At 53.2% G+C, this 21,434-nt stretch overlaps 7 protein-coding genes across 7 annotated transcripts; 3 read left to right on the plus strand and 4 right to left on the minus strand.

Annotated features, from left to right (window-relative positions):
- The first annotated feature begins 7 nt into the window (after nt 1-7).
- On the plus strand, nt 8-2,252 carry BO85DRAFT_87319 (PHD finger domain protein). The gene has a single exon (XM_025665749.1). The coding sequence runs from the start codon at nt 161-163 to the stop codon at nt 2,141-2,143; it is 1,983 nt and encodes a 660-aa protein (XP_025512851.1). The 5' UTR covers nt 8-160; the 3' UTR covers nt 2,144-2,252.
- Nucleotides 2,225-4,128, minus strand: BO85DRAFT_451817 (putative zinc metallopeptidase). Its single transcript, XM_025660677.1, has 2 exons — nt 3,899-4,128; nt 2,225-3,844 (listed from the first exon to the last, which is right to left on the minus strand). The coding sequence occupies exon 2, from the start codon at nt 3,742-3,744 to the stop codon at nt 2,362-2,364; it is 1,383 nt and encodes a 460-aa protein (XP_025512852.1). The 5' UTR covers nt 3,745-3,844; nt 3,899-4,128; the 3' UTR covers nt 2,225-2,361.
- BO85DRAFT_87321 (short-chain dehydrogenase/reductase family protein) lies at nt 4,064-5,766 on the plus strand. The gene is made up of 3 exons (XM_025665750.1): nt 4,064-4,187; nt 4,256-4,896; nt 5,045-5,766. The coding sequence occupies exons 2-3, from the start codon at nt 4,396-4,398 to the stop codon at nt 5,687-5,689; spliced, it is 1,146 nt and encodes a 381-aa protein (XP_025512853.1). The 5' UTR covers nt 4,064-4,187; nt 4,256-4,395; the 3' UTR covers nt 5,690-5,766.
- Nucleotides 5,767-7,337, minus strand: BO85DRAFT_87336 (rRNA-processing protein SOF1). The gene is made up of 3 exons (XM_025665751.1): nt 7,303-7,337; nt 6,266-7,245; nt 5,767-6,204 (listed from the first exon to the last, which is right to left on the minus strand). Exons 1-3 carry the CDS (start codon nt 7,303-7,305, stop codon nt 5,844-5,846), a joined length of 1,344 nt encoding a protein of 447 aa, XP_025512854.1. The 5' UTR covers nt 7,306-7,337; the 3' UTR covers nt 5,767-5,843.
- A 166-nt stretch (nt 7,338-7,503) lies between these two features.
- BO85DRAFT_402689 (SWI-SNF complex subunit) lies at nt 7,504-11,324 on the plus strand. Its single transcript, XM_025657199.1, has 5 exons — nt 7,504-7,924; nt 7,986-8,988; nt 9,232-9,443; nt 9,521-10,434; nt 10,502-11,324. The coding sequence occupies exons 1-5, from the start codon at nt 7,657-7,659 to the stop codon at nt 11,024-11,026; spliced, it is 2,922 nt and encodes a 973-aa protein (XP_025512855.1). The 5' UTR covers nt 7,504-7,656; the 3' UTR covers nt 11,027-11,324.
- Nucleotides 11,325-11,386: 62 nt separating this feature from the next.
- On the minus strand, nt 11,387-13,454 carry BO85DRAFT_402694 (TLC domain-containing protein). Its single transcript, XM_025657200.1, has 3 exons — nt 13,344-13,454; nt 12,639-13,263; nt 11,387-12,564 (listed from the first exon to the last, which is right to left on the minus strand). Exons 2-3 carry the CDS (start codon nt 13,116-13,118, stop codon nt 11,887-11,889), a joined length of 1,158 nt encoding a protein of 385 aa, XP_025512856.1. The 5' UTR covers nt 13,119-13,263; nt 13,344-13,454; the 3' UTR covers nt 11,387-11,886.
- Nucleotides 13,455-13,674: 220 nt separating this feature from the next.
- BO85DRAFT_479934 (uncharacterized protein) lies at nt 13,675-21,331 on the minus strand. Its single transcript, XM_025662980.1, has 2 exons — nt 20,817-21,331; nt 13,675-20,731 (listed from the first exon to the last, which is right to left on the minus strand). The coding sequence occupies exons 1-2, from the start codon at nt 20,885-20,887 to the stop codon at nt 13,969-13,971; spliced, it is 6,834 nt and encodes a 2,277-aa protein (XP_025512857.1). The 5' UTR covers nt 20,888-21,331; the 3' UTR covers nt 13,675-13,968.
- Nucleotides 21,332-21,434: the final 103 nt, after the last annotated feature.

Consider the following 21,434-nt stretch of genomic DNA (forward strand, 5'->3'; position numbering starts at 1 on the left):
GGATGGATTCCTCACAATCACGTGATGGTATATAAATCTGGGTCCGTTCATGATGACTTCTCTTGTCGCACTCCGATAACAGTGAGGATTCAGGTGCAGTGTCCAGAGCAAGTCTACTAAGACGACTGAGCAACTGTGCACATCGACCCGACTTAGGGATATGTCACCGCACAATGGAGCTCCTTCCTCCCAGGCGTCTATAGAAACAGCGCCTTCATCAGCCCACGGAACACTTCATACCACTACCACCACTTCTAGCTCACCCCCTTCAGATTCCTCGCGCAGCATCAGCATTGGCCCCTCCCTGGGACTGCCTCCCTCCTTACCCGGACGGCCGTCGAGCGTACCCTCAAAGAGGGTGGAGATCCCCCGGCTCTCTGCAGCTACTACCGAGTTACTGGCGCGGGTCACCGGGAACCTCAAAGGACCGCAGCAGAGGAATAATAATGATAGATTTGTTACATGGAACCCATCAACAGTTACTCGGACGTTCGAAAGCCAGAATAGCAACTCCACAATGGGGAAAATGAGGGCCTCTTCTACAATTATTGAATTGCCTACGGCGCCGTTCGTGTATTCGAACACTGTGGCGCCACCGGCGGTTCCTCAGCCTGCCTCCCCAGCGCCTCAAGGAACTACAGGAGACATAGTAAAGCCTACAAATCTACCCAACCTCGCCCCCAAACCGCCCAGCACAACACCAATTGACGCAGTATCAAGACATTCAGGGTCTCCAGTCCCGGTCAATGTCGACCTAAAACCCACAAGTTCAACGCCTGTCGATGCAGTATCACCGCAGTCGGCGTCCCCAATTCCAGTCAATATCGCCCCAAAACCAAGCCCGACACCTGTCGGTGCGGTTTCAGCACCAACACAATTGACTGCACCCATATCAGCAGAACCCACAGCTGAGATCAAAATTGCCCCTAAACCAAATGGGACATTGTCGAATGGTGCAGCACCAGGGTCGACACCCTTGCCTACACAGGAGCCACAGCCAGCAGCAAAGTCCAAGAGGCCACAAACCGCAGCTGGCTCGCGCCAGCGAAAGGGTGCGGCAAATGGTAACAAGCGCGGCAAGAAGCGCAAACGAAATAATGATAGTGACGGGGAAGATATCATAAGGGCCGGTGACTCCAGTAGCGACGAATCAGATGTTGCACCAACAGCGACGCAAACAAAATCAGGCCGCTTGGTCAACCGGCCTTCTCTATATGTGCCTGCACCGTCAGCTCCTACGGTAGCCAAGGAGGTAAGCAATTCGGCCGACGCGTCTGATTATGCAGCCGTCGCACGAAAGCGTAAACGTATCCACCGCCGAGGGAAAGATGCGATTATCACTTGCTTGCATTGTCAGAGGGGTCATAGCCCATTGAGCAATTCGATCGTATTCTGTGACGAGTGCAATGCCGCATGGCATCAGTTGTGTCACGATCCTCCTATTGCCGCAGATGTTGTTGCGGTCAAGGAGAAGGAATGGTTCTGTCGGGAATGCCGGCCTGTCCAGATTTCTGTCATTCAGCCAACAGTTGTGCGGAGCAATCCTGGCCTCACATCTGGGCCATTAGTCCCTAGTTATCCTCCGCTATCAATCCCCAAAGGCGAGGTTGGTGCAGCGGAATTTTCGGCTGATGAGCGACGAGGCTTCCTGTCGGGTCTTTCGCATGCAACCCTCGTTGAGCTCCTGATGACAATCTCGGACAACAATCCGATATTGCCGATGTTTCCTGAGAATATGAGGGATCTTCAGTCTTCCAAGTTCGCGTTTCGATTGCCAATTTCGGATGCCTCGACTCCGTCGACATCGATGTCGGGTAATATTTCGACAAGCAATGATACAAGGGATTCCACGTCTACATCTACTGAAGTAAACAAACACAATGAGGACTCTGTCCCCGAAGCCACATCTTCATCGTCTGCTCGAAGGCGGTATGAGGAGATCTCTGATGACGACTCGGAATATGAATTCCAGGAGCACCGGTTGTATCCACGTGCTGGGAACGGATTCCGGCTATCGCTTAATGTGGATGACATGGATATCATGCGCGAAGACCCTGCTTGTCCTACCTTCAGCTATTCGCTACACGGACCTGCGCAGGTACGCGCGCAGCTGAACGAAATGGTTCCAGTGTGGGGAACATGACACCAGCGTCAACTTCCCTTATACTTACGTTCACCTCTGAGTCTATACTTGACATTGAGCACTTGACGTCTTAGGTTCTTTAGATCATCCTCATCACTTATGTGGTCTAGCGAATTGTAGATATTTGAAGCGCGTGAAGCTTTGGGTTAGCAATACAATACACTATCTGCTGTGCAACCTTCAATACGCCAAAGATGACGCCTCCCGATAATTCGCCGCTACACGAAGTCAAACGCAGATTTCGGACACAATGAACATGGAGAAGCCTTTAGTTGGCCACCAACTACGAGCTCTCTGCTAGCCTTGGCTGGCGGGTCCCAGACGATGCCTGCAACACCATGTCGCGGTCTTGACACGTTACAACCGGTGTCATCCACGTCATAGAATAGCAGAATATCTGCACGACTTCCCTGGTTCAAGGCCAAGGCCTCGGATGACGAAAGTCCGATTGCTGCGCGAGCTCTGGTTGACACGCATTCGTACAATAGCTCGGCGTTCGCCTTGGTCCCGGCTTGATAGACACCCACTCCTAGACACGCCAACGACAGGGGGTCTTCAGAGCCCCAGGGCGTAAAAGCGTTGCCCACATTGTTGATTCCAATCACCGTGTCCAAACCATACTTGTTTATCATCTCCAAGACCTGCAATGTACCCCGTGGCCGATCATGGCTCTTCGAAGATGGTGGAGAGGCCATGTACATGTCGCTCGTCGGTAGCCCAACAAAGCTAACGGGAAGGTCATTATCCCGGATCTCTTGTGCAAGAAGACCCCATTCTTCATCACTGAACAGCGTCAGTCGCGTGCAGTGCCCCAGCATGACCCGCTTATCCGTTGACTGCGATGTCCACCCCCTCTCCTTCAGCGTGCGCAAAACAAACCATACCAGTGCCTCCTTCCCGGTGTCGAGGTTATAGTCGAGATGGAAGTCCACATGCTTTCTGCACTCTAGGGCACGCTCGATCGCCCATATAATATTCTGTTTCGATGCATCGATCGACGACTCAACGTAGGGTGTTGTCCCGATGACATCCACCTGCGGCTGTTGCACCGCTTCTTCCATGAGCCGACGGTTATGGTTCCCATGCTCACCCGAGAATATCGGATCCTGCGCAAATGACACTATTTGCACTGCACATGCCTCTTTCCACTCATCCTTGAGAGCGATACCAGCTTCAAGACAAGTGAGGTTTACAGTATGATCTACCTCCACGAATGCCCTCATCGCCGTGACTCCTGCGGAGACAGATCCGGCAATCAGCCATTCTCCGCGTCTCAGGAGATCCCTCCGCGAAAACTGCTGCTTCGCTTTCGTAGTAAAGGATAGCGCTTCAGCGAACGAGCCGGTAGAGGGAAGAAGATGTGCATATTCGGGGGAGTTGTGGATAAATGCTTTATCGAGGTGGATATGTGGGTGTGTCAGAGCTGGGAGAGCGAGCGGTGCGGTCTGGTTCCATTCAGGATTGGGGTGCGGGGTGATGGATGTGATGATGCTGTGCGGAGAATCATGGGGGCGCGAGATGTCAATGTCCCAGGTTGAGTCTCTGCCGGGGAGTCGGACATTCTGAATGCGCTTTACGGGTGTAAGAGTGGGTGGGGGCATTTTTTTGGTATATTATATTATATTGTGTGTTAAACGTTGTGAGTGATAGAAAGTGGTGTTTTCGGTGACACCAGTCTATGGCGGAGCTCGCCGCACTTTTGTATGTATCCCCGATCATGGGTCGTGACACAGCTGACGGCAACGTCAACATAAGATTTACCTGAATTATCAATCTCTGAAATCAAAGTTCAAGATAAGAATCGAGTCAAATGCACTATGCATGTCTTACACAACCTTAACTCGACAGCCATGAACTGAACTAATATGAGTTGAACTGAGTTGAACTGAACCACTCCATCAGCAGCCCCACATCTCACAATCATCTGGCCGGAGCTTCTTTCTCCTCATTCCCTCCTCCAAGCTCCGACTGTCAGAATCTCCAATTGACACCCTACAAACCAAACCAGAAGTCCACACTCAATCCTCCTCCACAACCGCACCCAGTAAGTCCCGAGTCACGTATCACACCCCCCTGTTTACGCGCCCATAACTCCTAACCAACCAATCACAGACCCCAAGCCGCAGCAGCCTCCGCAAAACACACACACCACCACAACCACTGCTATACACAACACCACAACCCCCCTACCATGCGCCCAACCACACCTAAACCATCACCCAACCATCCCTAACTGTACTCCCTCCCGCAAAATGACCACCCCAAAACTCATCCACACCCACCCCCTCCAACCCACCACCAGCAATTCCAACACAAACCCCCCCCTAACCATCGACCTCCTCCTCACAACCCTCACCCGCACCATCCTCCACCCCATCCCCTCATACATTCTCCTCCTATGCCTCCGCGCCCAAGCAACCCCCTACACTTCCCTCCCCTTCATCATCGCCATCGTCTACTCCGCCCTCCTCACCCTCATCTACATCCTCAGCACACTCAACCACCAATTAGCTTACGGGGCCCCGCGCACCGTCGGTCTCTCCAATGAAGTGGTGGTCGTGACGGGCGGGGCGAGCGGGTTGGGTTTACTCATTGCGAGGATATATGCGCTGCGTGGCGCCTCCGTAGCGGTTTTGGATCTTCGCGGGATTTCGGATGATGAGGTGGAAGAGATGGGGTTGGGCGGGTGTTATGTTTGTGATGTTTCGGATAGGGGGGCTTTGGAGGGTGTGGTGGGGAGGGTTGCGGAGGAGGTATGTATATTTCTTTCTTTCTCTTCCCTACTACTTTCTACTTTATATATATATATATATATGGTGGGATGAAGGGAGGGAGTCTGGTAATTTAAATTGATTGATGACTGATGGCTAACTACTAACTTGATGTGATGGGATGGGGTAGTTGGGCACTCCTACCATTTTGATCCATTGCGCAGCTGCAAGAATCAACGGTCTCCCCTTGCAACAGCTCTCTCCCGAGGCTTTCCAGAAGACTATCAACACCAATCTACTCGCCGCCGTTCATGCCTATCAGGTTTTCTTGCCGTATATGCTGGCTGCGCCCGACGGTGGGACCATTGTTACGGTGAGTTCGGTGCTCGGGCAGCTGTGTGCGGCTGGCTTGGCGGATTACTCGGCTAGTAAAGCTGGGTTGAGCGCGTTGCATCGCTCGCTTGAGGCCGAACTTCGACAATCCGGGGACGATGCAAAAGTCAAAATGGTTTTGGTGGAGCCGGGCCAGATCTCAACGCCGCTGTTTGAATCCGTCCAGACGCCCAACCGGTTCTTTGCCCCCGTTTTGGAGCCAGTCCAGGTCGCGCAGGCTATTGTCTCGGCTGTCGACAGCGGCAGGGGTGGCGTGATAAGGTTGCCTGCGTTTGCCATGCTGGTGAACTGGTATGCGGTGTTGCCGGCGAGCGTGCAGCGATTGGCGCGGTACCTGAGCGGGATTGATGGCGCGGTAGCACAGGCGTCGTCCAAACCCGGCACGGCTGATTCGTCCAGCCAGCAGTTGCAGACTGAGTTGGATCACGTGAAAGAGGACTGAACGACGAAGCTGAACAACAGCTGCAATAAGAAATATACCCCAACTGTATCATGTCCATGCAATGTATATATATACTTGAGACACAATTTAATTTGCTCTCTGAGCGCAGCCGTTCCGCAACGATCATCCAGATGGAACGTCCCGGGCAGAGCATTTATTGCTCCTTGGCCAGGATCATCTTCTCGCGCTCGCTCTGTCTCTTGGGCAGGTTCTCCTTCTTGGTGTGCTTGCGCACGTTCTCTTCGCGTCTCTTGATCGCCATCAGCTCCTCCCGCTTGATCTCGCGCGCCTTCTTGATCGGCTTGGGCACGTGACGCTGGCGGCGGATTCTGCGGATTTCCGGCATGTGCGAGTATCTCTGGATCAAGGCCTGGTCGTACTCGAGCTTGGCCCGTTGACGAGCGCTCTTTACTCCGCTGCGGTCGGATGCGTTTGCGCGCCACAGGCGGATGTTGCCGTCGTCGGAGCCGGACAAGACGTACTTGTTGTCGGGGGTGAACTTGGCGGAGAAAACACTGTAGAACATAAGTCAGCATTATGGTTTCTCGGAAAAGGGAACCGGAACTAGATACATACCGTTGCATACGCTGGGTGTGGTAGATGTCGCGAGAGTGGCCCGTGGATCTGTTCCACAAGCGGATCGTCCGATCGTAAGAGGCAGTGACAAGTTCCTGACCGGTGGGACTGAAGTCCACATCCATCACAGCAGCAACGTGGTCCTTGAGCACGTTCAATGCGCGATCCATCTTGCGCATGTCGAACATGTAGACGTTGTGGTCTTCGTTGGCAACGGCAAAGTTGAACGCTTCCATCGGGTTCCACGAGATCGCGTTCGACGCCAGGCGGAGAACCATCTTGTGAAGAGGGGACGATGTCCGGAGGTCGTACATGATAATCGAGCGATCAATGCCGGTTGAACCAAGGATGGAGGTCTCGGTCTGGTTGAAAGCAATGGAGGTGATGGTATCCACGTCGGTGGGCCAGTGAAGGGTCTGGGACGGAGTGGAGGAAGGACGGGAGAGATCGTAGATAGAGATCTGAGAGGAGGATGCGGCGAAGTAGGGCATGTCCCGATGGTGCGTGAGGCAGGTGAAAGCGCCCTGGCCCAGGTAGGTTGCTAGCGGTGGTGCTTCGGGTGCCGAATTGTACGGGTCGAAAAGCTTGACGGTCTTATCGCTCGCGCAAGAAAGCAACTTCCGATCGGGGGTCCAACACACACCCTTGACGATGTTGTCGTGTGCCTGGGTGTTCCAGATCTCTCCCTGGGTGGTCAAATCCCACACCTTGACTACACCATCACCGCTGCCACTGGCGAACCGTTCCAGAGAGCCTGGGTCCTTGGCCATAGTATACACACCGTCCACATGGCCTTGGCCCAGCTGGCCCAAGAAGGGCGCAGCGAATAGGCGCTCTAACTTGGTAGCATTGAGAGCACGGGTGTATTCACGAGCCCGCTCGAATGGATGCTGCGCCGGGTCGAGGTTTCGGGGCTGTCGAACGACAGCGGTTCCCGGAGCCTGTTGCGAGGAAGTGGGACGAGAGAGAGCTTTAATTTTCTGAGAGCTCTGTTAGTATCTATCCGGAAGACTATGAAGCAATTTAGATTGACTTACCATGGCGTCCGGTGGTTTTCTCTACAAAAGGAAACTGGAGGAAAGAAAACTGAAACTATATCGGACATAAAATTTCCAGGCGCTTTTTTTCTACTGGGCGGGTACCGCCGATTCTGGTTGGCTCGCCAAGCCGCGGGCGGTGAGGGCGGCAGCTGCAGCTCCAACCGCCAGTGACGATAGCCAAACCTGTAAGCTTCCTGTCCTGCCATCATCCTCTATACCTCATCATTTCATCTCTCATCGTGTCTAGGGCCTTGCTGCTCTGTGCATTACCTGACACCCCGCTGGCAGATTGAAAACTACCCACAACCCCTCCAGTTTTCTTCCGCCGCCCCTCACAGTCCCGATCTAGTCATGGCACCCTCTTCGACGACCGCTGGGCGGATAGACGAAGCCCGGGGTCTCGTGAAGAGCGACCCTTCCAAGGCCGAGAGCATCCTCAAGGAAATTCTCGCGCAAGGTCCCGGTTCATCTGAGGCCTCATCGCGCGATTACGAGAATGCCCTGGTGTTGCTGGGAGAGCTCTACCGGGACCAGAAGAAGCCCCACGAGATTGCCGAACTCATCAAGACCAGCCGCGATTCTTTCTCTTCATTCGCCAAGGCAAAGACGGCTAAGCTGGGTATGTTGGGTCGACCGGTTAATGTATTTTGCATGGCTACTAACCACCCGTCCTCTGATAGTCCGCCAGCTGCTCGACCTGTTCAGCGAGATCCCGAACACCCTCGATATCCAAGTCTCCGTCATCCAATCATGCATTGAGTGGGCCATCGCCGAGCGGAGGTCCTTCCTTCGTCAGAACCTCCAGACTCGCCTTGTGGCCATCTACATGCAGAAACAGACCTACTACGATGCGCTCACCCTCATCAACTCCCTCCTCCGCGAGCTAAAGCGCCTGGATGACAAGCTCATGCTTGTTGAGGTGCAGCTGCTGGAGTCGCGGGTTTACCATGCATTGGGCAACCAGGCCAAGGCACGTGCTGCTTTGACGGCAGCCCGGACATCGGCTGCCTCCGTCTACACGCCGCCGAACCTGCAGGCCGGTCTGGATATGCAAAGTGGTATGCTACACGCCGAGGACAAGGATTTCAACACGTCATTCTCCTATTTCATTGAGGCTCTAGAAGGGTACAGCTCCCTTGATGAGGGAGAGAAGGCCACTGCGGCCCTCCAATATATGCTACTATGCAAGATCATGTTGAACCTGGTGGACGATGTGACGAATTTGCTGGGATCGAAGCAGGCTCAGAAGTATGCCAGCCCGCGACTCGAGGCCATGAAGGCTGTGGCGCGTGCCCATGCCAACCGGTCCCTAGAGGAGTACGAGAAGGCACTCTCGGACTACCGATTCGAGCTGGGCAGTGATACATTCATCCGCAACCACCTCCGCAGACTGTACGATGCCATGTTGGAGCAGAACCTGATCAAGGTTATTGAACCTTTCAGCCGGGTCGAGCTGGACCACATCGCCAAGATGGTTGGGCTGGACACGCAGCAGGTGGAGCGGAAGCTCTCCCAGATGATCCTGGACAAGGTGATTATCGGAGTGCTCGACCAGGGGGCAGGATGCCTGATTGTCTACGATGAGACGGAGCGTGATCAGGCATACGATGCTGCGTTGGACACGATTGAGAAGTTGAGCAATGTGGTGGAAGAGTTGTACACTAATCAAGCATCGCTGCTGGAGTAAGTAAGAAAAGGCAGATGATGCGTGGGGGGGGAGAGGTGATTATTGAGTTAATGGCTTGGAAATGAAACAGCATTACTACAAATGAATATATGAGGATTGTTGATCCTATAATTAGAGAAATGTAATTATAGAGTGTAGTTTGATGTGGTTAGTGGTCCATCCCAAAGAGGAATAGCGCGACCGCGGCAAAAGAATCGCGAAAGCAAGTGACTTGACTTGCTTTCTGTTCGTCCGCCCAGCAACTACACGCCCATCTCTCCGGCCCTGCGCGGTCTGTCTCATCGCCCCAAGGATCTCCATCCTCCAATTCGCGGATCTTCCCTTGCGGCCTCACCGTCTCATCACGGACCAACCATGAATGCCCCGATCCCACCCAACTACGGCCGTGGGTTCCCCCCACAAGCCGCCCAACGCTCCCCTGCCACGCCTCGTCGCGGTCCTCCAGGTCCTGGTGAGCCTCCACCCTGTAACCCAATCAAACCCCCCGGCGGAACTTTTCCTTCTAACTCCTTCTTCTCCCTCGTATAGCTGCTGCGATGCCTGTCCCCATGCCTCAGCACGCCGTTCCCCCTCAGTACATCCCTCCCCAGCGCAACATGCAGCCTCCCAATGACGCCGCCCTGCGTCGCAGCCGCAAACCCACCGACAAGAACATCCCCGACGGCATTGAAGAAGTAATCATCGGCGAAGGCGTGCAGCAGTACAAGAGCCTCCGCGACCTGGAGAAGCGCCTCGATGCAGCCATTGTCCGTAAGCGCCTGGACATCCAGGACTCCATCAGCAAGACTGTCAAGAAGTACCGCACGATGCGCATTTGGATCTCCAACACTGTCGAAAACCAACCCTGGCAGACTGCCAACGGTGCCGCCCCCGGAAGCAACCCCGGCTCCGGACGGTACAAGGTGCGCATCGAGGGACGTCTTCTAGACGACGACAGCGACCCGACCGCCCCGGAGGACAGTGACGACGAAGCTACCGAGCAGACGGACAACGGCGACGCAATGGAGCAAGATGGACCCAACGCCAATGCCACGACCAAGAAGTCGTCCAGCAAGCGCTCCAAGCAGCGTTTCTCGCACTTCTTCAAATCCATCACCGTCGACTTCGACAAGTCCTCCACCGCCAGCCCGGAGGAAGTCAAGCCAATCACCTGGACCAAGCCGCAATTACCCCCTAACACCGTCACCCTGCCACCCACGGCAGACTTCGACTCGATGCAGTTCACCCGCGCGTCACAGGAGAACCTGAACGTGACATTTAGTCTCGTGCGCGACGAGACACCAGAACGGTACAAGCTAAGCAAAGAGCTAGCAGAAGTACTAGATGTGGAGGAAGAAACACGGAGCGGCATTGTCCTCGGCATCTGGGACTACATCCGCGCCATGGGCCTACAAGAAGACGAAGAGAAGCGACTCGTCCGCTGTGACCATCGTCTCCGATCGGTATCTTACCTCCCCTCCCCTCCCTATATAAGTTCCAAAACCAAACTAACCTAACCCAACCACACAGATCTTCGGCCGCGACCAAATGTTCTTCCCCCAAATCCCCGAAAGCATCGGCCCACACACCAGCCCCATCGACCCCATCCACCTCCCCTACACCATCCGCGTCGACGAAGACTACCACAAGGACCCGACCCCCACCGTCTACGACATCCAAGTCGCCCTGGAAGACCCTCTCCGCTCCAAGATGCTCGCCCTCACCCAGAACCCGCAATACACGGCATCCATGCGCCAGATCGCCACGCTAGACGACCAGGTCGCTCTCATCGTGCAGGCCCTGACGCACTCCCGCGCCCGTCACTCCTTCTACACGGCTCTCAGCAAGGATCCCGCGACTTTCGTCCGCCGCTGGATTAACTCCCAGCGCAGAGACCTGGAGACTATCCTTGGAGAGGCGACACGTGGTGGTGGCGAAGATGCTAGTGGTCCTGAGTTCCGTCGTGGTGGTACAGATGGCGTTTGGGATACGACTGTGGCGAGGGAAGCGGTCCGGTATATGCTTGCGAAGCCGGAGGCGGCGATGGGGAGGTGATTCTTAACTAGGTAGTTTACTCGTTAGGATTGGTTGCTTGTGGAGATGTGGTATTATTTAAGTTACTAGTGATGTGTGACTGGTGTATTATCTGATCAGCGAAGAAAATAACTCTTTACGAACGATACTAGTTTAGTTAGTCGGTTGAGTTGGGCTTGTTTGTTCGATGGGGGCGCTTTCGTGGTGTTTTTTTGTCTTTGGTTGGTATTGTTTTCGGGATGGATCATGCTTTTTTCAGCTCTTATTGAAGTCTTTAGTTCCCTTGTCATCTATAATATATTGCTTGGTTGAAATACAGATCTTATCTGTGGCTGTAGTAGATATATATATTTGAGATTAGTACGAAGACCACATAATAATTGCATACTAGGTCCATAATGATTTGTGTTTGAATATATTGTAGTACTAGTGAGTCAGTATATGCCGTTACTCGTTTCATTTATATTTCTGATACTATACTGTACTGAGATCTAAGCAAGATAGCAACTGCACAAGAAAACAGAACAAAACAAAATAAAATGAGCAAACCCATTCTCCTATCCAGATCAACTCCTTATCGAAAAGACGTGAATGCATGGATTTCGAATCAACTAGCTTTCCCATAACATAACATCGCGTTATATGAAGATATATTCTCTGATGCTTGGAAGCCGGTCTTGCTGGCCTATCTGGTCGGCTGTAGTAGGGGTAGATATCAAGTCAACAAGCTGTAAGACATGTCCTTGCGAGCTACAAGGCTGTCCATAGTAGGACTGACGGTATGATGAGGGTGTTGTTCCTCTTTGGTTTGTTACTGCTGCCGCCGCCGCCGCCGCCGCCGCCGCCGCTGCTGCTTTATTGGAGCACGTAACAGAAGCAAATTAGGATGACAACTGGACCTTCCTCTTCCTCAATTCCTCGAGCCCCGAGTCGACAGCCGAAGCGACTTTCTCCTCGGTAATTCCATCGAGGAAAGGGCTGCCCTCCTCCTGTTCCAGCTTGGAGGCCGCTTCCAGGACGACCTTCTGCGTGATTTCCTCCTTCAGGTTGCTGATTTGCTCCTCCTTGGAGGGCTTACCGGCCGGTCCGGACTTCTCAGCGGGCCCGCGGAACCGCTTCAGGACGGTCTCGACCATCTTGGAGAACCAGAAGTAGTTCAGGAAGTTGAGGACCACGTTCGAGATCACGTAAGTCAGAACCAGCCAGGTGGGGACGCCGCCGGCGGTGAAGGAGGCGTACTTGGCCATTTCACTGCCGCTGCCTCCGCGGACTTGGAAGACTTGAGAGGTGATATCGACGGGCTCGAGGGGAGTAGCAGCTGCGGTGGCATCCCAAGTCTGTTTCAAGGCGTACCACATGTCCCGATAGACGGCGACGGACTGGTAGGTGCCCCAAAGGAGACGGCAGCTGAAGAAGGTGAAAAGAAGCATCATGCCATTGTACCACTGCAGGTTGCTGCCGGTCATGTTGACCTTGTCAAGGAACCAGTGGATATTGAGGAAGGGGCTGGAGAGCTCATAGAGGATGAAGACAGGGGAGTAGAAGTTCACGAATGGTCTCTGTGATGATAGCACAAGTCAAATGATTAGCTTATTGACGCATACCGTAAATCTGGATATAGGGTACAACTCACAAATCCGAAACTGAACACCCACAGGGCGCTGATGCCATGGAAAAGCATTCCGATCCCAAAGAGTTTAACGTAGATCGTGCTCACGATCAGATCGTAGACAAAGTATCCGGCAGCGAAGGCTGACACCAGTCCACAGGCTCCAGTGTATCCATAGACACGTTCAGGAGTGTTCATAGAAGCCCGGTCTTCATCGACAAACATGACCCAAAGGGCCATGCCATTGATAAAGGTGCTCTGCACCAGCGAGACGACATGAACATCCCAGTTGAGCTTGGTCCGGGGATTGAGTTTCGGGTAGTGACGGGGAAACAACACCGGAGACAGAACGGGGGACAAGATAAAGTGGATAAAGAGGTAGCCGGCAAAAGCAATAACGACTTCGTGAGCATGCTCCGTCAGAGCCGGAACGTTGTAATAAAGCGCCCAAGGCTCGACGAAATCCCGCAGCCATGCTGGCGGGGGTGGAAACGGATCCAACATGCCGGTTGACCGCTCCTCCGACAAAGCGGAGAGAAGTTAGGATGAGAGAACCGGAAAATTAAGCGCTCTTGCAGAGGGGAGATAGGGGAGCAGGAGAACAAGACAGAGGAGGAGAGAGCAGCAGGAGGGCGGAGACTAGTGAGGTTAGTTGGTCTAGAAACTAGCCATGGTGGAGACCGGAGACGTTGGAGTTTACCGACCGAAAGGAGAGAAGTAAGTAGTAGTAGTTAGTAGATGAAATGTGGCCAGGGGCAGCACCGAGGATCTATTTATCTCTCGCCGTCGGGCCAGCCAAGGACGGCAACCGAAGCAGGCATGCACGCATCCAGGATGAAGCGAGTAGCGACAGTTGATGCAGCAAGGATTGAGGAGCCAACCTCTTTAAACACAAAAAGCGCCGTGAGAAACAATTCCGTTGGGGATTCGGCGCTGACTCAGCCGCGGTGCATGACCGTTGGCCATGTGACTCGTTGCTTCTTTGATCTCCCATCTTCTACAGGCAACAACTACGAACAAATGTACATCTACAGAAGAAATATGTTTGAATCTGGGTTTTCCCTCAAATCAGCATATCAAGTCCATTATTAACTTCCACTCGCTGAATAAGAAACATAGGTACATCATGCATAAACAGTCGTAAGAAACATAGGAGAATACAAAAGAAAGTAACCAACCCCTTTTCGGATCCATGTCCGATACACCAATGATCCTAATCTATACAGCACTCAGCTCAGCCAAATGCTCGGATGATTCGTTTCAGGAGAGCTTCCAAATCATGCTGCTCGCTCTCATCCCTTCATTACTAGGGTCATGCAGCAGAGCCGAGAGAAGTCCTCGTGCGCTTAGAGCTTCATGCCGCGGCACTTGTGACCTCGGGTCCAATACCACTATCGCTGTGCTGTCCGTAGACCACCATCTTCGAGGCCTCCTCATCCAACTCCAACGCCCCGTCCGGCTCATCTGCCTTGGGCGTCTGAGCGTCCTCCGCATCGGAGTCCTCCGGTTCGTCCGCGACCGAATGCAGCCCTGTGGAGCTAGCGGCACTTACCCGCCGATCGGCGGAGACATGGCTACTGGTACCATAGATCATGCTATCCGCGTATGTTCCTGTGTAGCTGGTTCGTCGCTCCGTGCCTGCGTCACTCTCTTCCCCATCCTCCTCAGGAAAGACCTCGTTTTCTTTATTGGCAACGGAGCTCCGGCCTCCCCAAGATGCCTTCCGCTGAGAGACGTTGGACCTGACGGAATGGCTCCGCTTCAGACTGGCAAACCCACTGGCGCTACTCACCTGCCTATCCCCGGCACCGCGATTGCCTGTAACGTTGCTCAGACTGAAGATACGCCGTTCCTTGCTAGTGGTAGATGGTGCGACAGATCCCGCCTGGGACCCATTCGTTCCTCGCTTTCTCAGCGCTAGCCCAACGCTACTGCCGAGGATGCTACGGGCATCTTTGGCGGTGCTGGCATTGCTGGCAACACTAGGCCCGCGGGCGCGAGATCCGCGCTTCTTTACGCCATTCGGGCGACTCAAGAGAACACTGCGAGCGTGGTCGAGAACGCCTTCCAGGATTCGTTTTTCGAGATGGTCTGCACGATCCTCCATAACTTGCATTTCTTCATGACGAAGCTCGAGTGCCATCTCCAAGCCAGCGACTTCCTTGCTGAGCTTGGTGGTCTGCTTAGCAAGGTCATCCTTTTCAGATTTCAAAGTCTGGATGATGTGCAGCAGTGAATCCTTCTCCTCCTTTAGGGTCAAGATTTCTGCCTCCACCTGCTCGCGCTGGGCGTTGCGCCTCTCCAATGCAATCGCTGCTTCTTCGGCCTCCTTACGTCTCCGCTCGTTGTCTTCAGCCACCATGGCGGTCTGGGCGGCAAACATCTCGTTCATCCGACGGGATGTGTCCATGATATCCTTATGCATCTCGTCCAACTTCATCATCTGCGTAACTGATTGATCATTGTTGGTCGCATGGTCGATGAGTACATCAAGCTTATCGTGCACCGGCCCAGTAGAGTTAGTGGCGTGGTCCAGAAGCTCGCTCAATTTCTCATAGACCTGACCATTAGTACTCGTGGTGTGGGTCAGAAGTTCATCAAGCTTCTGATGTACTTGGTCATTCGTAACGCGTTCGACGAGAGTATTCAGTGTCTCTTGGACTTGGCTGCTTTTAGCCCGGTCGAGGAGGTCATTGAGCTTTTCCTGAACTTGAGTATCATCATATTTCTCAGGCTCAGGCGGTGGCAAAGCAGGGAGTAGAGGAGTAATGGCGGAGGGAATTGTAGAAAGGTCCATCTTGATGTCCTGGGCCGATCTCTGGGAGTGGTCATAGTGCTGTCCGACAATGGAAAGGATCTCTTGAATGGACTCAAGCACCTGAGGGTGGAACTCGTGTAGCTGACTTTCAACACGATCGGTTGCAGCTGCTGCACGCTCGAGATCCGAACGAGCCTGCTCCTGTTGAGACTTGACTTCGTTGTGCATCTCTTCCATCTTGTTGTAGGATACATCGACCTTTTCAAAGAAGGTTTGCGCATCTGTGCACATGCGCTCACAAGCCTCGTTAACGCTGTTGCCCATGGACCCAATGACAAGCCTGATGTCTTCGGCCAGAGCCTTGGTATTGGTAACAGCCTCAAGATGCGCATTATCACGTTCTGCGCTCTCGGTGAACTTGGAGTCGATAGCAGTCTGGATAGATGACTGGACCTCGTCATACTTGGCCACGATCTCACCGAGCTTTTCGTCAATCTTCGAGCCCAGTTCGACGATAATGGCGGCTCGGGTCTCGTCATGCTTGACCATCGCAGCAGCATCACGCTCTTCCTTCTCTAGCTTGGTCGCATCCTGTTCGCCCCGGGCGCGCTCGAATTCGCGGTTGATCAGCTCCGTGAGTTCGTTGACATTCTCAACTGTCGTGAAGCTTTCGGCAGACGCTGCCAGGCCTTCAAGTAGCTGCTTGAGTTCACTGAGCCCCTCATTGCTACCATCCAGCTTGCTCTTCAGCTCGTCTCCGAGCCCCTCCACGACAGCCCGAGCTTCCTCGATCTTTTCGGCAAGCCCGGCGTGCTCAACCTTTCGAGCATCGAAGGCTTGTCCCGTCATCTCGTTGTCAGCATCAACCTTCTCGCGGAACTCAGTAACAAGTGCCGTAAGATCTTGAATATCGGTCTTGGTCGGCAACGTCTCAATGTCGGGAAGCTTGAGCTCCTCGACTTGCGTCTTTACTTCAAAGATCATGGCTTCCACGGTCTGCAGGTCCGCCTTGACCAACTTTTCGGCATCGTTCTCCTCCTCCGTTCCCTTGCCCTTCAGTTCGTCAAGAGCGATCCACATGTCTTTCATCAGGGTCTCCAAAGTACCAATTTCAGACTTTGTGGGGCCGTCCGATTCGAATCGAGTGCGAAGTTCAGACATGGCTTCTTTAGTTTCCTTGACGATACCTTCAAGGTTTGAAAGCTGCTCCGCTCTTGCGATCTCGTCAGGGGCAGGGAACGTCATCTCATCAAGCTGTGCCTTTGTGTTGCGCAACAAGGTTTCAATGGCGTCCGTATCCTCCTTCTTGGCTGTCGCCTCATCTGCAGGCTGATCACGAGCGACGATGCCTGTTACTGAGCTCTGAAGTTCGTGAAGTCCGAGGAGGACTTCATCGAGGTGCTCTTTTTTAAGCATGTCTTCAGGAGCCTCCGCAGCGCGGGGAGCTGACTCAATTGCCTCGACCTTGACTTGAAGTTGGGTGATAAGGGCCTTCAGACCTTCAATATCGTTGCTGCTGGTTGAATCAACGGGAGGAGTGTCACTTGCGAGCATCAGTTCACCTCCACGAGTCGTCTCAACTTCTTCGCTCTGTTTCTGAGCTTGCCTCAGCATCTCAACATCTGCCTTCAGACTGCCAAGCCCTGATTTCAGCTCATCCAGCAGCTCCGAATAGTCGAACTCCACGTTCTTATCCATGAGTTTTGCGAGGTCTTCCCGAATGGTACCAACGCCATCGTTCAGGGCTTCAATGACTTCACCATTAGTGAAGTTGTCGCTCTCATCAGCCTCTTTGGGCTGGCTTTGCTCGCCCTTGAAGCTGTCAAATCTCTCATGCAGCGCAGCAATAATCTCATCCTTGTCGGTCTTGGGCTCCGTAGGTTCCGCACGGACCAAGGTCATGTTCATTGAGTGACGGAGTTCCTCGAATTCTTGTTTGATAATGTTCGTAATGTCGTCGACATTCGTAGACTTGTGCTGCTCAGACATCTCCCGGATTGCTCCAAGGATTGCATCACTGTCTATGCCCTTGTGTTGCTCGGATATATCGCGTACAACAGCAAGCACATCATCATTGTTGGCTGCCTTGTGTTGCTCTGACATTTCACGAATTGCTGCAAGAATCTCCTCGGTGTTTGTGCTGTTCTGCTTTTCGGAGATTTCATGGATGGCAGCAAGAATTTCCTCGCTGTTCGTACCGCTTTGCTTCTCCGACATCTCACGGATGGCAGAAAGAATCTCATCACTGTTCGTGTTGTTCTGCTTCTCGGAGATTTCACGGAGGGCAGTAAGAACTTCATCGCTCGGCGCGTCGGGTTTCTGTTCGAACGCTGCCGCAACTGCGGCAAGGATTGCATCATTGTTGGCAGACTTGTGCTCCTCCAACTGTTCACGAAGAGCTGCAAGGATATCCTCTCCAGGCGTACCCGCCTGCTTCTCCGACAGCTCGCGGATAGCCGCAAGAACATCATCGTTTTGCGAAGACTTTTGCTGTTCGGAGATGTCGCGGATTGCGTCGAGAATTTCGTCCTTTTCATTCGGTATGTTGTTGCGAATCAACAAGGAGCTCATGGTCTGTCGCAGATGCTCGAATTCCTTCTCCATAGCATCAAGAAGTTCTGGAGTATCCGGGTTACCGCGAGGCGCATTAGACATGGCGGTCTCAGTGATCGTCTTCTCCATGTCAGCCTGCAAAAGGCGGAACCCTTCCTTGACAGTATCCATGATCTCATGCTTCCCGGAAGCTTCAGCTGCAGTTGAGGCGTAGCCTTCCACTTCCTGTCGCACGACAGCAATGCCATCTTTGATAGCGTTAAGCAGCTGCTCGGAGCTCTCTTCGCTGGCAGTGAAATGTTGGCCCATTTCTCCTTTTATGCCGTCCAGCTGCTCCTGAACACGTTCCAGCATCTGCTCGCCGACGCTTTGGTTCGCCTCATTGGCCTCCGCCAGACCAGCCGCGATAGCCTCCATAAGATCATCCCTGTTGAGTTCAATCTCTCTCGTGATTGAGTTCTGGCTTTCCATGCCTTCTGCGATGGCGTGCAGAATCTCGTCACGGGACACAGTAGGTTGAACATTGGTGCTGACGACCGACTGCTGTGCAATGAATGCTTCATTTATTACATTGGCAACGTCATCCTTCGTGATGTGAGGGTGTTCGATGGCTTTGGTCGCTCCGAAATGCGCTTCTAGTCCTTCCGAGAGAGCACTCAAAATCTCATCACGGCCCAGCCCCGAGTCCAGGGTGTCTCTTGTTAGAGCACTTTGGGACGTGACGGAGTGTGTGACGGCTTCTAGGATCTCATCGCGCATGCCATCAAGGTGTTCGCGCTCCACGCCCCGAGGTGCAGGAAGTTCGAAACCGGCAAGGCATTCGTGAATTGTTTGTACGATCTCTTCTTTCGTAATGCTGGGTGGTTGTGCGAAGCTCTGCATTCCAGCCTGGACAGCCGCCAAGACTTGGTCGTAAGTAACGGCATCCTCGTGCTGCGGCCTATACTCTTTAAGCCCTTCTGACAAGCACTCCAGGATCTCGTCTCGTTCCAAGCCGAAATTTTGCAACTCGATCTCAGGCTTATATGTCTCCCAGGCTTCCCTAACGGTCTCTAGGATCTCTTCCTTTTCCATATTGACACCGTGGGGCTCGGCACGGAATTGAGACAAGTCAAGCTCATCTAGAGCCCTCTTGACAACAGAGTAGAGTTCGTTGCCATTCATGGCGGCTCTGAATTCCGAGATGGATGAAGAGTGGTGTCTACTCTCATCCATAATCGAGGCGAGTTGGTCTCTAAGCTCGTGCAGGCTATTTTCGACGATACCAGCCAGCTCTTCATGAGTGGGCCGATCCGGCCTATCTTCTATGGCGCGGGAAGTCCCAACTCCTTCGATTTGGCGAGCCAGATTCCTTCCCATTCCTAGAACCTCTCCTCGTAGTTCTCGTACAAGAGCTTTGACCTCGTTCGTCATGCCACCTCCTTCAATGACACTAGTCTTTACTCTTTTCATGATCGCTAGCATCTCGTCTGCCATTTCGGGATCGGCGGGCACCAAAGAGCGTTCCGCGGGCCGGACGTTGTGGGTCTCTATATCGGGAGAGTATGCATGTTCGTCGTCCAGCGACCTTGTTCCGGAACCATCTGCCTCTCCCTGCGGAGGGACGCTGTCGGCGCCGGCCCAAGCCTGAGAGCGTACCAAAGCCTTGTTTCCCGGGTCGTCCTTCACATGCTCGAGAATCTCCTCAAGCATCCTCGTAATTGTCTCGTCATTTGATACTTCGTGGGTTTTGGAGACAGGCCTGGCTTTGATCTCCTCAACCATTTCTATAAGCTTGTCTTGACCTTCCTTCGTCCCCATCTCCCGGAGGACCTTCTCTAGTAATGCGATGCTGGCGGAACCATCCGAGATAGGCGTAGGAGATCCACACAATTCGCGCTCCATTGCTGCGGCAAATGGATTAGGGCTTGACATTCGTGGTGCTGCATAGCTCTTCTTCGAGCTCGGAGAACTATCCGATTCCCTGTTGTTAATACCGTTTTCAGAACCCAGGAGAGTACTGAAGTCCCACCTTGTGGCAGCATCAGAATCAAGGAACTTTGCGGCTAGGCTGGAGGACAAGTCACGAAGGCTCTTGCGAATATCCTCATCTCGGGCATTAGTCGCAGCTTTGAGACTGACCAGGTCCGTGGCATTGTCTTTACTTCGTCGGCTTAGTTGAGCCATTTCGCGCTGAAGGTTACTCGCAATATCTGTCAGGCTGAGTATCTGGGTAGATAACGATTCGAAGGTGTGGTTGTCGGGGCGCCTAGGCCCAATAAACGGGTCTGCATCGTTACTTTTTGGTTTCGGTGGCTCGACGCTCTCGGTAGGCAGCTGCATGTTCTGCAAAGCTAACATCGTCGCCGACGGAGGTGTGCTTTCGCCTAGGATTGGCCTCGAAAGGTATCGGTTTGAAATCTGCAAGTTAGGCAGCTCTTGTTCGTTGTCACGCGAGTCCGCTGAGCCAGGAGCTTTCACGGGCGTTAATTCATGCTGCTTAGGGCTCTGATCAAAAGTCGACGCGCGAAGAGGCCGTTCTGGTGACCGGCTCTCGAGATAGTTTAGGAATTCATTGCGAGCATCTGTATTCTGTAGCGACTGCATGCGCCTGTGAAATTGGCCCTTGATGAGGGACTTCTCTGGGGACTTCGGCGGCATGGGGTTGGTCGTATACGGGCTCGGTGCGTTTTCGCGCATCTTTTCTTGGAAATTCGCCGCCACGGCTTGGATGCCTGGGGAGACATTTCCTCTTGTAACAGGGCTGGTAGCACTGGGGTTCATAGGGAGCGGAGGGGGTGCCCGTTCGGGATCCGAACTGTCCCACCTTCGTTTCCACAGTCCACGGTCAGTCTGATGCGATTCATAGTTATAGCCCAAGGGAGGGGCTCAAAGATAGAGTTTGCACATACATGGGCACCGATTGATGTCTAACGACCAGTTCCCGGTCGCGGGACCCATCTCGTGTATGCGTAGGCATCATGTAACTTAATCGTCGTTAAAGCGAAAAAAACAGGGTATGTCTGTCGATGTTGGATATAAAGCAAGTCGATCGAGGGATATCAGGAATGTGCGAGAGGAATGTTCGTCAAAATCAAAGCAATCGAGGTCGTAAAGGGCATATCAAATCGTCAAAACAAAAACTAAAAAGACGCAGGAGGGGGGGGAATTGAAAGACAATAGGCGACAAAAAACAGGAACAGGATATAGAATGTAGAAGGAAGATGATGATACAAATGCGCTTGCTATGAGAGATGAGGGGAAACAAGGACGACGAAACACAATGCGACGAGACGGTTGCAAGAGACCAAGGAACACGAGCAGGCTCCAGAGGTTGAACAGTCAATATAAGAGACAATCAAACATCCAAGTGGAGTTCCTGGCTGAAAGGAACGGTAGCTCATGGGGCATCAACGGAAGCCCGATCCAATGTGCGGCGTACACATCGAAGCTCCCGTCATAGCAACCGACGGTCCTTTGGTTGTCCGGTAAACAAAGAGCCAAGACCCGATCGAGGCGGTGAGTTTGTC

The sequence above is a fragment of the Aspergillus piperis genome (assembly GCF_003184755.1).
Source record: "Aspergillus piperis CBS 112811 unplaced genomic scaffold BO85scaffold_17, whole genome shotgun sequence".
NCBI lineage: Eukaryota > Fungi > Ascomycota > Eurotiomycetes > Eurotiales > Aspergillaceae > Aspergillus > Aspergillus piperis.

Excerpts from the sequence above, each read along its gene's own strand:
- BO85DRAFT_87319 (XM_025665749.1), top strand. The coding sequence starts at position 161 with ATGTCACCGCACAATGGAGCTCCTTCCTCCCAGGCGTCTATAGAAACA.
- BO85DRAFT_451817 (XM_025660677.1), bottom strand. The coding sequence starts at position 3,744 with ATGCCCCCACCCACTCTTACACCCGTAAAGCGCATTCAGAATGTCCGA.
- BO85DRAFT_87321 (XM_025665750.1), top strand. The coding sequence starts at position 4,396 with ATGACCACCCCAAAACTCATCCACACCCACCCCCTCCAACCCACCACC. Across the intron at positions 4,897-5,044 it reads TGGGGAGGGTTGCGGAGGAG|TTGGGCACTCCTACCATTTT; the intron begins GTATGTATATTT and ends GGGATGGGGTAG.
- BO85DRAFT_87336 (XM_025665751.1), bottom strand. Across the intron at positions 6,205-6,265 it reads CACACCCAGCGTATGCAACG|TGTTTTCTCCGCCAAGTTCA; the intron begins GTATGTATCTAG and ends TATGTTCTACAG.
- BO85DRAFT_402689 (XM_025657199.1), top strand. The coding sequence starts at position 7,657 with ATGGCACCCTCTTCGACGACCGCTGGGCGGATAGACGAAGCCCGGGGT. Across the intron at positions 8,989-9,231 it reads AATCAAGCATCGCTGCTGGA|CAACTACACGCCCATCTCTC; the intron begins GTAAGTAAGAAA and ends TCGTCCGCCCAG. Across the intron at positions 10,435-10,501 it reads GTGACCATCGTCTCCGATCG|ATCTTCGGCCGCGACCAAAT; the intron begins GTATCTTACCTC and ends CCAACCACACAG.
- BO85DRAFT_402694 (XM_025657200.1), bottom strand. The coding sequence starts at position 13,118 with ATGTTGGATCCGTTTCCACCCCCGCCAGCATGGCTGCGGGATTTCGTC. Across the intron at positions 12,565-12,638 it reads GGGTGTTCAGTTTCGGATTT|AGACCATTCGTGAACTTCTA; the intron begins GTGAGTTGTACC and ends CTATCATCACAG.
- BO85DRAFT_479934 (XM_025662980.1), bottom strand. The coding sequence starts at position 20,887 with ATGATGCCTACGCATACACGAGATGGGTCCCGCGACCGGGAACTGGTC. Across the intron at positions 20,732-20,816 it reads AGACATCAATCGGTGCCCAT|GTGGGACAGTTCGGATCCCG; the intron begins GTATGTGCAAAC and ends GTGGAAACGAAG.